The 11,389-nt window shown below is 46.2% G+C and overlaps 1 protein-coding gene across 1 annotated transcript in view; it reads right to left on the bottom strand.

Annotated features, from left to right (window-relative positions):
- The window catches only part of DPF3 (double PHD fingers 3), a 204,006-nt gene extending 194,042 nt beyond the window's left edge, over positions 1-9,964 (bottom strand). The window contains exon 1 of the mRNA XM_011370920.2: positions 9,898-9,964. Within this exon, the coding sequence (XP_011369222.1) occupies positions 9,898-9,929 (32 nt within the window). The 5' untranslated portion in view covers positions 9,930-9,964. The remainder of the gene's footprint in view (positions 1-9,897) is intronic.
- Positions 9,965-11,389: the final 1,425 nt, after the last annotated feature.

The following is an 11,389-nucleotide window of genomic DNA, read 5'->3' as shown; positions in this document are numbered from 1 at the left end:
GGGAAGGGGGGACTGTCGCAAAGATGGCAGTGACGTTGAATTGAACAGTGACTTAAGTTTCCTGTTTTATTAAATATTTTATGACACTGAATAAAGTTGTTCTTCCAAGGAGGAAAAAATGATCGGTGAACAAAGAGGGAGAAAGATAAGAATGAAGAGCTATTGTTTGTTTGATTCAAAACATACTTGGGACTGTGATGTCTGCAAATCTGATCTTGCCTCAAATGCAGAGATTTTTGTGTGTTTTTTTCCTCTCTCTCTACCTGATCTGCACAGGTAGATGCGTATTCTCAAATCTCTCTACAAAACCCTGCGTTATGTTTGCTTGGCGGGCGGGGGGAAGTAGTACAAAGTCCAGGAAAGGAATGGAGATGAAGAAGAGATAGAAAAGACCTTCAAAATTCTCACTGCTGAGCCAAGCCAGACTTTGAGCACAAAATTAAAAGGTCGGCAAAAATGGTGGAAACTTTCTTTTTTCTTTCCCTCTATTTTTTCCCTTTTCTTTCTCTACTCCCTTCTGCCTTTTTTCTACAGTCCTATAAAGTTCTTGTTGTTCATTTAACCAACAACAACAACAAAAAAAAAAAAAACAGCTCAGAATTTTCGGGCTCAATCTAAATAAAAACTCAGCAATTTTAGAAGTGTTACAAGAACAGCCCTTCTCTATTGTAAGGGAACCCTCCAGTTCTTCCTTGATGGAAATATAATCAAGAGAAATGATTGGGGGAAAGTGTTTTTTCTCCTCCATAGAATTGGGATTGGAAGGGGAGTGTGTGCATGGGGAAACATAAGGAATTATGCATTTGGATATGCATTTTAATTAGGTGGACAGAAGCAGCCGCCTGTTAATTTTTCTTGCTTGTTTCCACTTAGCATTCATCACAGGCAGAACCACCATAGAGCGCTCCCACGATAATAGATGGTTCTGCATTGGCTAAGTCCTCAGGGAAAATAATTAGCAGGAGAGAATATATTCTCTCCACTCCCACCACCCCATCCACCCTGCCCTCCCCCATTCCCAACACCACATTGCCTCCCCTCCCCCTCCCTAGGAGAACCCCAGGGGAGAGTAAGGCTGTTGGTCTATAGGCACTTACTTTGCCCTGACGAACAAGGGTCTGGAAGGAGAAACAGACAAATTTAAGGCTTTCCTTGGAGTGGAAGCTCCTAGATGCAGACAGGGAGGCTACTGAGCTGCTTAGTTCTGAGGGGCAGGCTGGCAATCAGTTTGGCCAAGACAGGATGACAAAGCTCCAAAGAGGGTGGGACAGTTCTCATTGAGCTCAACTGGCAGCAAACAAAGACACTTAAAGAGTCTTTAGTTGGGGAAAATGGGAGTTGAGATGATGTTTTCCATATTTGCTTTTATAAAGTAAAGAAATGTTGTAGTTTCACAGCAAGCTTGAATCTGAAGCAGCCCCAAGGCTGGCAACCAACATGTCACTCTGATTCTGAGATTTGACCCCCATCACGATGCTCTCCATAGTCTACTTTGTATAAAGAGTCAATTCTTGTCGCTGATCTCCCATGTCAACAGCACACCCTCCTTGTTCATCAGCAGATTTAAGCTCCAGTCCCACCTTCTCCCCTTGCCTCTCCCCGGAGTCTTCTTGGTAGAAGGAGGAGACTGGTTGATTACCAACCCAAGTTCTAGGAAAGCACTCCCTCTGCCCCCTGAGCTTCTGTTTTCCCAGATTTTGAGGGTGGACTCAGTTCAGGGCAGCCAATGGGAAATAAAAGGAAGGCGTCCCTTGAGCTCATACTCTCACCTATTTCAAACCCAGAAAATGGAGAAATCCCACTGTGACCCCAGGGCTATTTACACACAGCTGGATGAATAAGGCTTTGCATTTCCTGAGAAACAATGATTACACATTCATTTCACTTATTTTGGTTTTACTATATTAAAATAATGTTTAATATATGAGGTATTGTTGGCTCTCTGAGAAGGCTTCAGTCAGCTACAGGAAACTGCATTTCTCCTAGTAACACCTCACATTTGTACTTTACACCTTCTGAAATATTTTCACATCCATTATTTCATTTAGGTCCCTTGGGGGTGGGGGGACAGGGCTGGATGAGACACAAGCTCCTTTCACTGTGTGAAAAGAGAGGCTTGATTTACAAACTCTTGACTTTCAAGTTGTCTGTCATCCCAGGTGCTCCCTCGGCCCCCTATAGCCAGATGAAACCTCTCTGCCTGGGAGGCCTTCACTCTAAGACTCACCAGGTAACTATGACTGCTAAGCTCCTGGAGCCTCCCTGAACCCAAACCCTGACCCCCACGAAGTCCCTATCCTCGGGGAGGGGACAAGAGGAAAGAATCCTTGTGGCTGGGGATGAGAGAAGTGAGTCTCTGAGTTTCAAGGCATTTCATCCCCCAAATAATGATATTCCTACAGGGAAAGGAGGATTTTTCTTTAAGTTATAAGGTGGGGTTGCCTGTACTATCTAGAAATGTTGTCTCTACATTTTAAAGAGTCTACAAATGAAGGAGATCTAGGCATATACCCAAAAGAATTGAAAGCAGAAATTCAAATAGCTACCTATACACCCATGTTCATAGCAGCATTATTCACAATAGCCGAAAGGTGAAAAGAACCCAGTGTCCATCATTGGATGAATAAATAAACAAAATGTGGTATATATATATACAATGGAATATTATCTGGCCATTAAAAGAAAGGAAATTCTGACACGTGCTATAACAGAGATGAACTTTGAAGATATTATGATAAGTGAAATCAACCAGTCCCAAAAGGACAAATATTGTATGATTCTTTTTACATGAGGTGCTTAAAATAGGCAAATCATTTTGTTTTTTCTTTCATTTTTCCGAAGTCTCATAATTTAGGCTTCTGTGAATTCTCCGATGGATTTTACAACTCTTTCTTCTTCCTTTAGGCTTATAGAAAATTGCCAATGGAGGTTTCAACCCAAAGCAAGCCAAATAATAGTGACCCCAGAGGAATCTGGGATGTTTTAGAGGCATGCCACTGAAGGAAAGGCAATGAACTTCAATTTATACATGGCTAATACTCACTCAGGTATGGCCGGCCTCTGTGCCGGATCTGCCAAGCACCTCCATTTCCTCAGCAGTAATGCAGGGTGCACTAAAGGAAGCTCAGTGAGACATCAATATAGGTCCGCCTACTTCAGCTCACTGAACAGCCAGATACCTGCGGCTGCCCAAATGGAAGTGAAATAAGTACTTTATTTCCACGTTAATTGGGATAGGTGCCATGGTGGGGTAGAGGGCAAGTCCAGGGAGATATGGGTAAATGAAATCCAGAAGAAAAATATTTTGGTTCCCCTTCTCCCTTCATACATTTTTCAAAAAGTGAGAAAAAGACAGATATTCTTAGTAATTCCAATCTTTACCACAACCAAGAACTTTATCTGAGTGCTCATAAATAGCAAATCAGTTCAATTAGCTTCCCACTTCTCTTTCCTCTCTCCATTCTCTGGTTAGGGTGCTAATGAGAAGAAATGTGTTCAAGAGAGAAAATCAGAAGAAAAGCCCATGATCTAAATGGCCCACCACCTAGTCCTCAGCCCTAGGCCCTAAGAAGGGAGACGTTCCACTCTGATTAGAACCGCAAGTGGTAGCACAAATGTGGCAAGATTGGAGAAGATGAAACTACTTAACAATTTCCCGTTAGAGCTATACTTTAAAAACAAGGAAGAAGTTGAACTCTGGACCCTATTTGTCTCCCTTGTCCTAAGTGACCATAGTAAGAGCCACAAAGTTTTTTGACTTCAAAGGAATTTGGGCGATCAAGGTGCATCATCTTCATCTTAAAGACAAAGAATATGCAGCTCAGACTAGTTCTGCATCCAAGATCACATAGCTAGTTGGTGGTAAGGTGGGAGCAGAGCTCAAGGTTCTAGGTTCCTGTCCCAGAGCTTTTTCTCTTCCATTACTCTGAAGTCATCATAGCTGCAAAACACTAGCCACTGGTGAGAAATGCACAATGTGGAAGAGGGAACGAGTCTGAAATAGGGCCACACTGACAGGTGAAAGTTCGGGGACTGGAAAACCTTTTCTGGTAGAGCTTCCAATTGCCGTTAACAATAACAGCAGATTTTCTAAGTGAGTACAACAACAACAACAACAACAATAAAACTCACTCATTTCACAGCAACCTGAGATGACCACAGTCTCTGGATTCAGGGAGGGTGGAAAGGGTGCAAAAGAAGGATTACATGTGCCATCATTGTTCCTCAGGCTCAGAATCGAGGACTGGGTAGTGGAGGACTCAAAGTGGGCTATTTGAACCCCATTATTAGGAGCTCTGAGCCTAATCCCCTCTCCCCTCTCTGCTTCCAAACATAGCCCCTAAATCTTAGCCTCCTCAAGGCTTCTCTTCTCCTGCCACCCCCACTACTATTCACAAACACACTACCTAGAAACTCTAAACAGTCTGTCCCTCTCTCCCCACCCACTAACACCTACTAACCACTGCTTTTAAAACTCTGATGCAAATCACAGGCTGCAAAAACCTTCCTTTGGTGACAGGTTTACAATGCTAGCTCCATTCATCCATATGGTTTGACAGACTGTGAAACACTAGTAACTGGACCAATAAGAAAAACAAATTACAAAAACACCACAACACCTCATCTCTTTCCAGTCACTCACATAACTAAAGAAAACTTTGGTACTTGCAGTGGATTATAATATCAGTCTCTCTTGGTGTTAAACAATAATCTTTTTAGAGTTCCACACCACACAATAGTTTTATCCACTCACCTATCCCCACCCCGCCCCCAGGCCACTCTTTATCTTTCTTTGTTAAATACCTACATATTTAAAGACTATTTAAAACTAGGGTCATGCTTACATAGGCCCCTGAAGGGAAACCTGCCTGGGCAGAAACTATTTCAGTAGTTGTGGCATTTCTTGGGCCAGGGGCTTGCCGAATTTGGCTACATTTCTGTCTAGTTTCTGATTCTAGTGACTTTCAGAACACTCAAAAACCACAAGTTCCTTCGCAGAGGTTGGGATAATAAGCAGGCCTGGATTCCGGTGCCTTTTTATGCCCCAACCCCCACCTCCACTACGTGCAGTGTGCCTGCTACATTCTGAAACATCAGCCTCAGTTTCCTTTCTTTTTCTGGTGACCGCTCAAAACAAAGCGTGCTGACTGTAGCATTTTATTTTTTGCATTGATCTGAGCAGATGGCTCTGAAACAGCTTTAGACATTATGGTTTTTCTCAGATGTATCCAAATTTCAGCTACCTGCTTGATTCCAGAAAGGAAGATGAGAAGTCTCCAATTAAGTTGCCTCTGAATTTCAGCCCACCTTATGGATCTAAGAAGCTCGCATTCCACTGTGATCTCTGGGTGTCTCCCAGGTGGTCTGCAGGCCAGGCTACTTTCAGGGGTTTACCCTGTGACAACGCTTACCCTTGGGTTCTGGCAAAAATTAATCTCCTTTATGGGTATCTCATCAAAACCAGACATTCTTCCTGCTGAAAAATAATGTGTGCTAATGAAGTTTGGAGAATTTAGGGCTTTTTTTTTTTCCCCCAGTGGCAACCAGAAGCAGATGGAGAAGGTGGTTCTTAGACATCTGTTGACTTAAAATGTCTGAGGATTCTTTTTTACAAGGGGCTATAATAATGTCCATAAAAGGCTGCAAGTTCACAAAGTCCCAACCCCAATGTTCCTCACTTAGTACCTACCCTCGTTCCCCCACCTCAACAGAAACAGCTAAGAGGAGATTAGAACCAGGAATGTGTCACCCCCCCCCACCACCACCACCCCTCCAGTCTGATATCTAAACTTGAGTGCTACAGCAAGAGTGAGGTCTGACTTCTAAGTGGCAACAATTACACAACTTTCACAGGCACAAAACCATGAGATTAGAATGCATGTATCCAGATCATAGAGTATAAAAAGAGATGAAGATTTGAGGTCCATCTATGCACATGACCTGCTGTTTGACCTTAGCTAAGTAAGTATATTTATTTACTTCTCCCAGAATTGTGTCCTTAAGAACGAAACAGAGATATAAACACATACCTCTGAGCAAGGGAAACTCCTTACAAAAGGTTCAATACAATTATGTATGTTCAGTTATAAGCATAAGAAAATTGATTACTATTCTCGTTCTTATGAACAATTACTTGAGGTAAAGCTCGGTTGGTTCATACAGAATAATTAAGTAATGATAACAGCTATTCTTTTCTAAGCAGGCAGTTATAATAATAGATACATATGTGCATAATCAAGTCTGGCAGAAGGTGGCAGACATTCCCAGTTAAGTGCGTACAAACCAGGGGTTTGATAACTTAATAAAAGTAAGTTGTTTCAAGTGTTGATAGCAGATTTGGGGGGAGGATGGTTTACCTGAACTAGAATAGCAAGTAAGATTAGAATTTTTATTAAAAGCATTGTTTCCTAGGTATGCAGAAATCGACCAGAACACAGAATGTAATGTGATTGACTTACACACAGATCTTTCTCAAATCCATGTTTGTGTTACCTATATGTGTTTACTTCACACTACTTGGCCCTTATCTTGCTTGTAGGTATAATAAATGAGGGTGACTCATACATCTAGGCTCAGACAATATAGCTGCTAAATTAAATAATGTGTCATACCATTTACATATCACACATGTCCATCAATGCTTTTAAATTGTATTTGTCCAGATGTGACTGCTTGGTTGTAGGGCCACCTACTGAGTCCCCTTTGTGATCTGATCAGTCCAGGCAGCTCCTATTTCTGCCTCTAACACCCTGTTGGGCAGTAATAAGATGTTAAAGGCAACAACAGAGAGAGAGCCAGGCTGTCAGCTTCAGAGAGAAGGGGATGAAGGGTACAAGGAGGAGGAATAAGAAAGGGAGTTGAGGGGAGATCAAAGGCAGGCAGGAAGAAAGCCAAACTGCTGAGAGGAGATGTGGCTCCAGGAGCTTGGGGCCCTAAGGAAGACCCTGAAGCAATGAGATTCAAATTGTGCCATCCAGTTACCTGAGCTATTGAATTATTGAATATCCCATGTGGAAAAAGCTAGTATAATGAAAAATGGCCCATACTCAGGGTAGGCAGAGCCCTTCAGAGGTGTCGCATGAAACCTGCGATGGTTTCTTCCCAGAACATTACCTACCACTACATTGTCCCCCAATCCTAGAGGAAACCTTTGTGTGACCAGTTTCTATAGGGGGCGTCGGTGGTGTTGCCTTTTTTCTTTTTTAAGAGATGAGAAAGACTCAGAACCAGAACGCACACAGAGAAAATGCTAATGTCGTTCAGCTCCGTTTCATTGTCAGGAGGGACACATGAGGATAAAAACATAGCTCTGCAAACCATTCTCCCGGCTCCCCTCCTCCCAGCACCACCATCCATCCCTTTGGCTTGATGTGTCTCTGCGCTTTGTTCTAATTTATCCCATGCATAATTTATTCACGTGTGTATTGTTTCTTGATCAGCAACTTTTAAAAACAAATGAAAAAATAAGATATTTTATTAAACAAGTTGTTTTAAAAATAAAGGCAGATGGTGTAGGTCTTCCGATAACAACGTGTGTGCTCGTACCTTAGGAGTTTAAAAACCGTCCAGGACACAGGAGGCTCGGCTGGTCCCGGGTATTGTTTACACCCACCTTACCCCCAGGGAAAAGGGTTGGGGTGCAAAAAGGAGCAGCTAACTACAAAGGACCGCTCAACTTCCACCTAGAAAAAGCCGGCAAGAGTGTTGTGTGTATGCTAATGTGCGAGTGTATGGCGACACAGAACTACAAATACATCACATTGCAACTATTTCTAATTATACAAAGTACAAGTGTAAAAATTCAGAACTAATTCCACTAACTAGACCGCCGCTCTGTCCCTTCCCCCACCTCTAACCCTACCTTACCACAGACACCCTCCCCAAACACGCACCCTCCTGCAGATCAAAAAACAAAAACAAAAACCTGGAGTGAGCAGGGGAACCCTGGAGCGTCGAGATATTGCGATATTGCGTCTGCCCGCGCGTAAGCTGGCTCCAGGGTAACCAGGGTAGCGCTTTCCCAGTAGGAAACAAACCTGGCGCACATGTGAGATTTCTTTAACTTGAGTTTACCAGGTCGCATCAGCCCGATTGTCTGATTTTGGATGGAAATGGGGAAACTGCAAATCAGCTATGGGTTCAGTAGAAACTCATGGCACCAGCTGTGTGGCAGCGCGAGCGGCCGGGAGCGAGGATGCGGCGAAGTTACGCCCATTTATTCTGCCATAAAACGTTTTCTTTCTTGGGTGAAAGACTGTGGCGTTCAAGTGCAGTGTATCCGAGACGCAGAGCGAGAACTGAGCTGGGAGCTGCTCTCTGATCAGCCTTAGCTTCAAATGTCCTCTTAACGGCAGCTCTAATATATGTATGTATATATTTAAAACTTCGAGACCTGTGACATTCTTACCCTATTACTGATGGGAGATAAGCTAACACAAACGCGTTCGATACTCTCGTGCGTTCCTTCGCTTTAGGAATCCTCCTGCGCCCCCCGGCGCGAACCTGGATTTCAACTCCAGGAGGAGCTGGGGGTGCTGACGCCGATGCGCAGAGTTGAAAGAATCTGGGTGGGTATCCGCCACGCACCCGCGAGAATTTGGCATGAAACGCCCCCACTCGCACCTCCCCCACCCCTCGCCCGCGGCTTCCAGCCCAGCTCTGAAGACCGGATTCCCCGGGCGCGGACCCCCACCCACGTCGCGCCGCGATCTGGAGGGAGCTCCCCACTGCCAACATTACTGCCAATAGTACCCCTTTTAAAGCGACGCTAGTTTTCCGAAGCCACCCCCGGCTTCGCGATCGCGAGCGGACTTGGCGGCTTAACAGTTCCACCGACTGGAAGGAAGGAAGGAAGCCAGGATGAAAAGGAGGAGGAAGGCAGGCAGGCAGGAATTGGCTGTCGGACCCAGGGACTGGCCCCCGCGTGTCCTCGCGCAGCCCGCCCCCCTCCGTCCCGGATCTGGGCGTCCGCTCAAAGTCTCCCGGCGGCGGCCAGAGGCACCTGCCCCTCGCTCTGGCCAGGAGCAGACGCTGCCCGCTCAGGGGGGGAGCCCCAAGCTGCCTCTCCGCCCGCCTCGGCTTTTCACCCAGAGGAGGCAAGAACACCATTGATAAGACCTGCAGCTTCCCTGCCTCCAAATCAACCCCAAGTTAACCCGAGTCGTTAATTTACTATACAGCCAGTTCGCCCACAAACGCACACGCAGACACACCGGCGACCGCCCGGAGCGCCGTCACGCTCCGGGGGCTGCCCCGGCAGGAAAGCCCCGGGCAACCACCTGGGCCCCAGGGCTCCGGGGACCCGCTGCTCCCCCTGCGATCCTCTCAACTCCGGAAGGTTTGCACAAACTCCCCGCCAGCCATCGGAAGGCGGAGAGCACCCTGCAAACTCCGGGGCTGCCGCGGTCCGCTCGCCCTGGCGGACTGAGCCGCTCCGCGGGGGCCGCGGGCTCTGAAGGTGCGGGGCTCAGCCAAGTGCACCCAGCCGGCCCCTGCCTCGCGCTCTTCCCGGGTTCGGCCACCCCCAGCACAGCCCTTGCCGCCCCGCGAGGCCGGGCACTCGGGGGACCGTGCTGTCCCCGAGCTGCCCATGACCCCCTCGCTGCAGAGCGCTCGAGCGCCAGGCTCCGCTGCCGATATCCTCTCTCTCTCTCTGTCCTCCAATTAAGCAGAACGCAAATGTAACAATTTTCTTCTTGTTAATTGCATCTCCTGACATTTCTGCGCGTTGAGGGGAAAAAAAGATGAAGAAGTAAGAGCTAAAAGAAAAGAGAGAAGCCCCGCCGCGGCTGCAGGCGCCTGCAAGCTCAGTGCATTGGCAGCGCTCCGCACGCAGAAGGCGCCTTTTTTTTCATATTGAAACCACGCGGAATATGTACATTTTTTAGTCTTACTTACGCTTTCAGGGGGTTGTGAATGACAGTCGCCATTTTGCTACAATGTAACAGAATATTGTCTGTCTCAGAGTTCTAAAGGTTCGCTCAGGGGAAGCGGCGAGCCAATCAGAGCACGGGATACCGGCCCGCCGGCCAATCGGCGCGACTGGTCGCCAGGTGGGCGGGGCCTGCACGGTGGTAGTTATTAGGAGAGCTGTCAAAGCCCAGAGGTCACTCCCTTTTGTAGAACCCGAGAGCGAGCAGGTCTTAAAGGGGCAGTACCGTGAGAGCAGCTCCTTTTTCGATTGGGGAAAGTGGAGTCGCACGGGAAAGTATTCTAATTTGGTTTGAGTCCCTACTTTCTAAATAACTGCAGAGAATTTGCTCTCCTAGACAAAAATGTTGAAGTATTTTTAACAAATCATTGAACTCCATTCATTAGCTTTTGACTTTGCTATTACGTTTTTAATTCCCCAAAGGGCAAATCCCGTTGTTCCCGTGCAAAAGTTGGAAGGCTGCCTTTTCGTCTAACAAACTACTACACGTGCCCAGCCTTTTGCTAATGTTCAGTCCTGCCGCTTCTTAATATTCTCATTCCCGAAGTGTTTTCTTTATCTCGGCCACCTTCCTCTCTCGGTTTCTTGGAACTGCCGTTGCCGTTCCTGGCGACTCCAGGACAGCAGTTCCCCACCCCCTGGAATGTCTCAATGTCAGGCCCCGTCCATCCTGCCGCCAGGGTTTTCGTTACGTAATGCGCGGTGATCACTCCGCGCGGTTTCCCACTACCACCTATTCTATTCCTCACACACACTCCAAAAACTTCTGCGGCAGTCAGATTCCGGGCAACTGGATAGTCGAATGGGACCTGGAGCTCTGACCTGGCTTAGGGTTAGGGGAGGTTTAAGGAAACTTTTGGAAACGTATTTTGCTACTAGGAATGCAAGTAACTAGACAGAAGTTGTAGAACCTAGACTGGGCGTTGCCAGAGCTTCTTTCGGTGTGTGGCATAGGCGATTCTGCCGTCAACTTTCACTACTTAGATAGAAAATGAAAAGAACTTGCTAATGAATAATATGATGTGATCTGAGGGGTTCAGAGTCTCTGCTTCAAGTCTGTGTGAACTCCTCACTGGCGAACCCCTGACAAAATTGGGAGGTTGCTGTGAAGCTAGGCTTCCACTGGGCAGTCGGGAAGCTCCGGGTGGTGAAATCGCACTAAATCCTGAATAGAGGCCTCGTTAGCATACAGAAATCTGGCTACCATCCCAAAGTTGTTTAATCAGGTCAAATAGCTAAGATAATGGGGGAGGGGTGGAAAGGAGGAGAAGAGAGGCCAAGTTACCAGTTCTTCAAAGCTATGCCCTCTCACTTCCTTTCTCAGAGCTCCTCTCCAGGCAATAAATAAAATTAAAATTTAAAAAGTTCTAGAACTTTCAGAGTTTAACTCCATACACTATTAGAGTCGCAGATAAACAGAACAGGGCTGAATCGGTGTGTTTGTAAGACTCAAAATTT

The sequence above is a fragment of the Pteropus vampyrus genome, unplaced genomic scaffold (genome assembly GCF_000151845.1).
Source record: "Pteropus vampyrus isolate Shadow unplaced genomic scaffold, Pvam_2.0 Scaffold177, whole genome shotgun sequence".
Lineage (NCBI taxonomy): Eukaryota > Metazoa > Chordata > Mammalia > Chiroptera > Pteropodidae > Pteropus > Pteropus vampyrus.
This window is presented reverse-complemented; position numbering and strand designations above follow the sequence as displayed.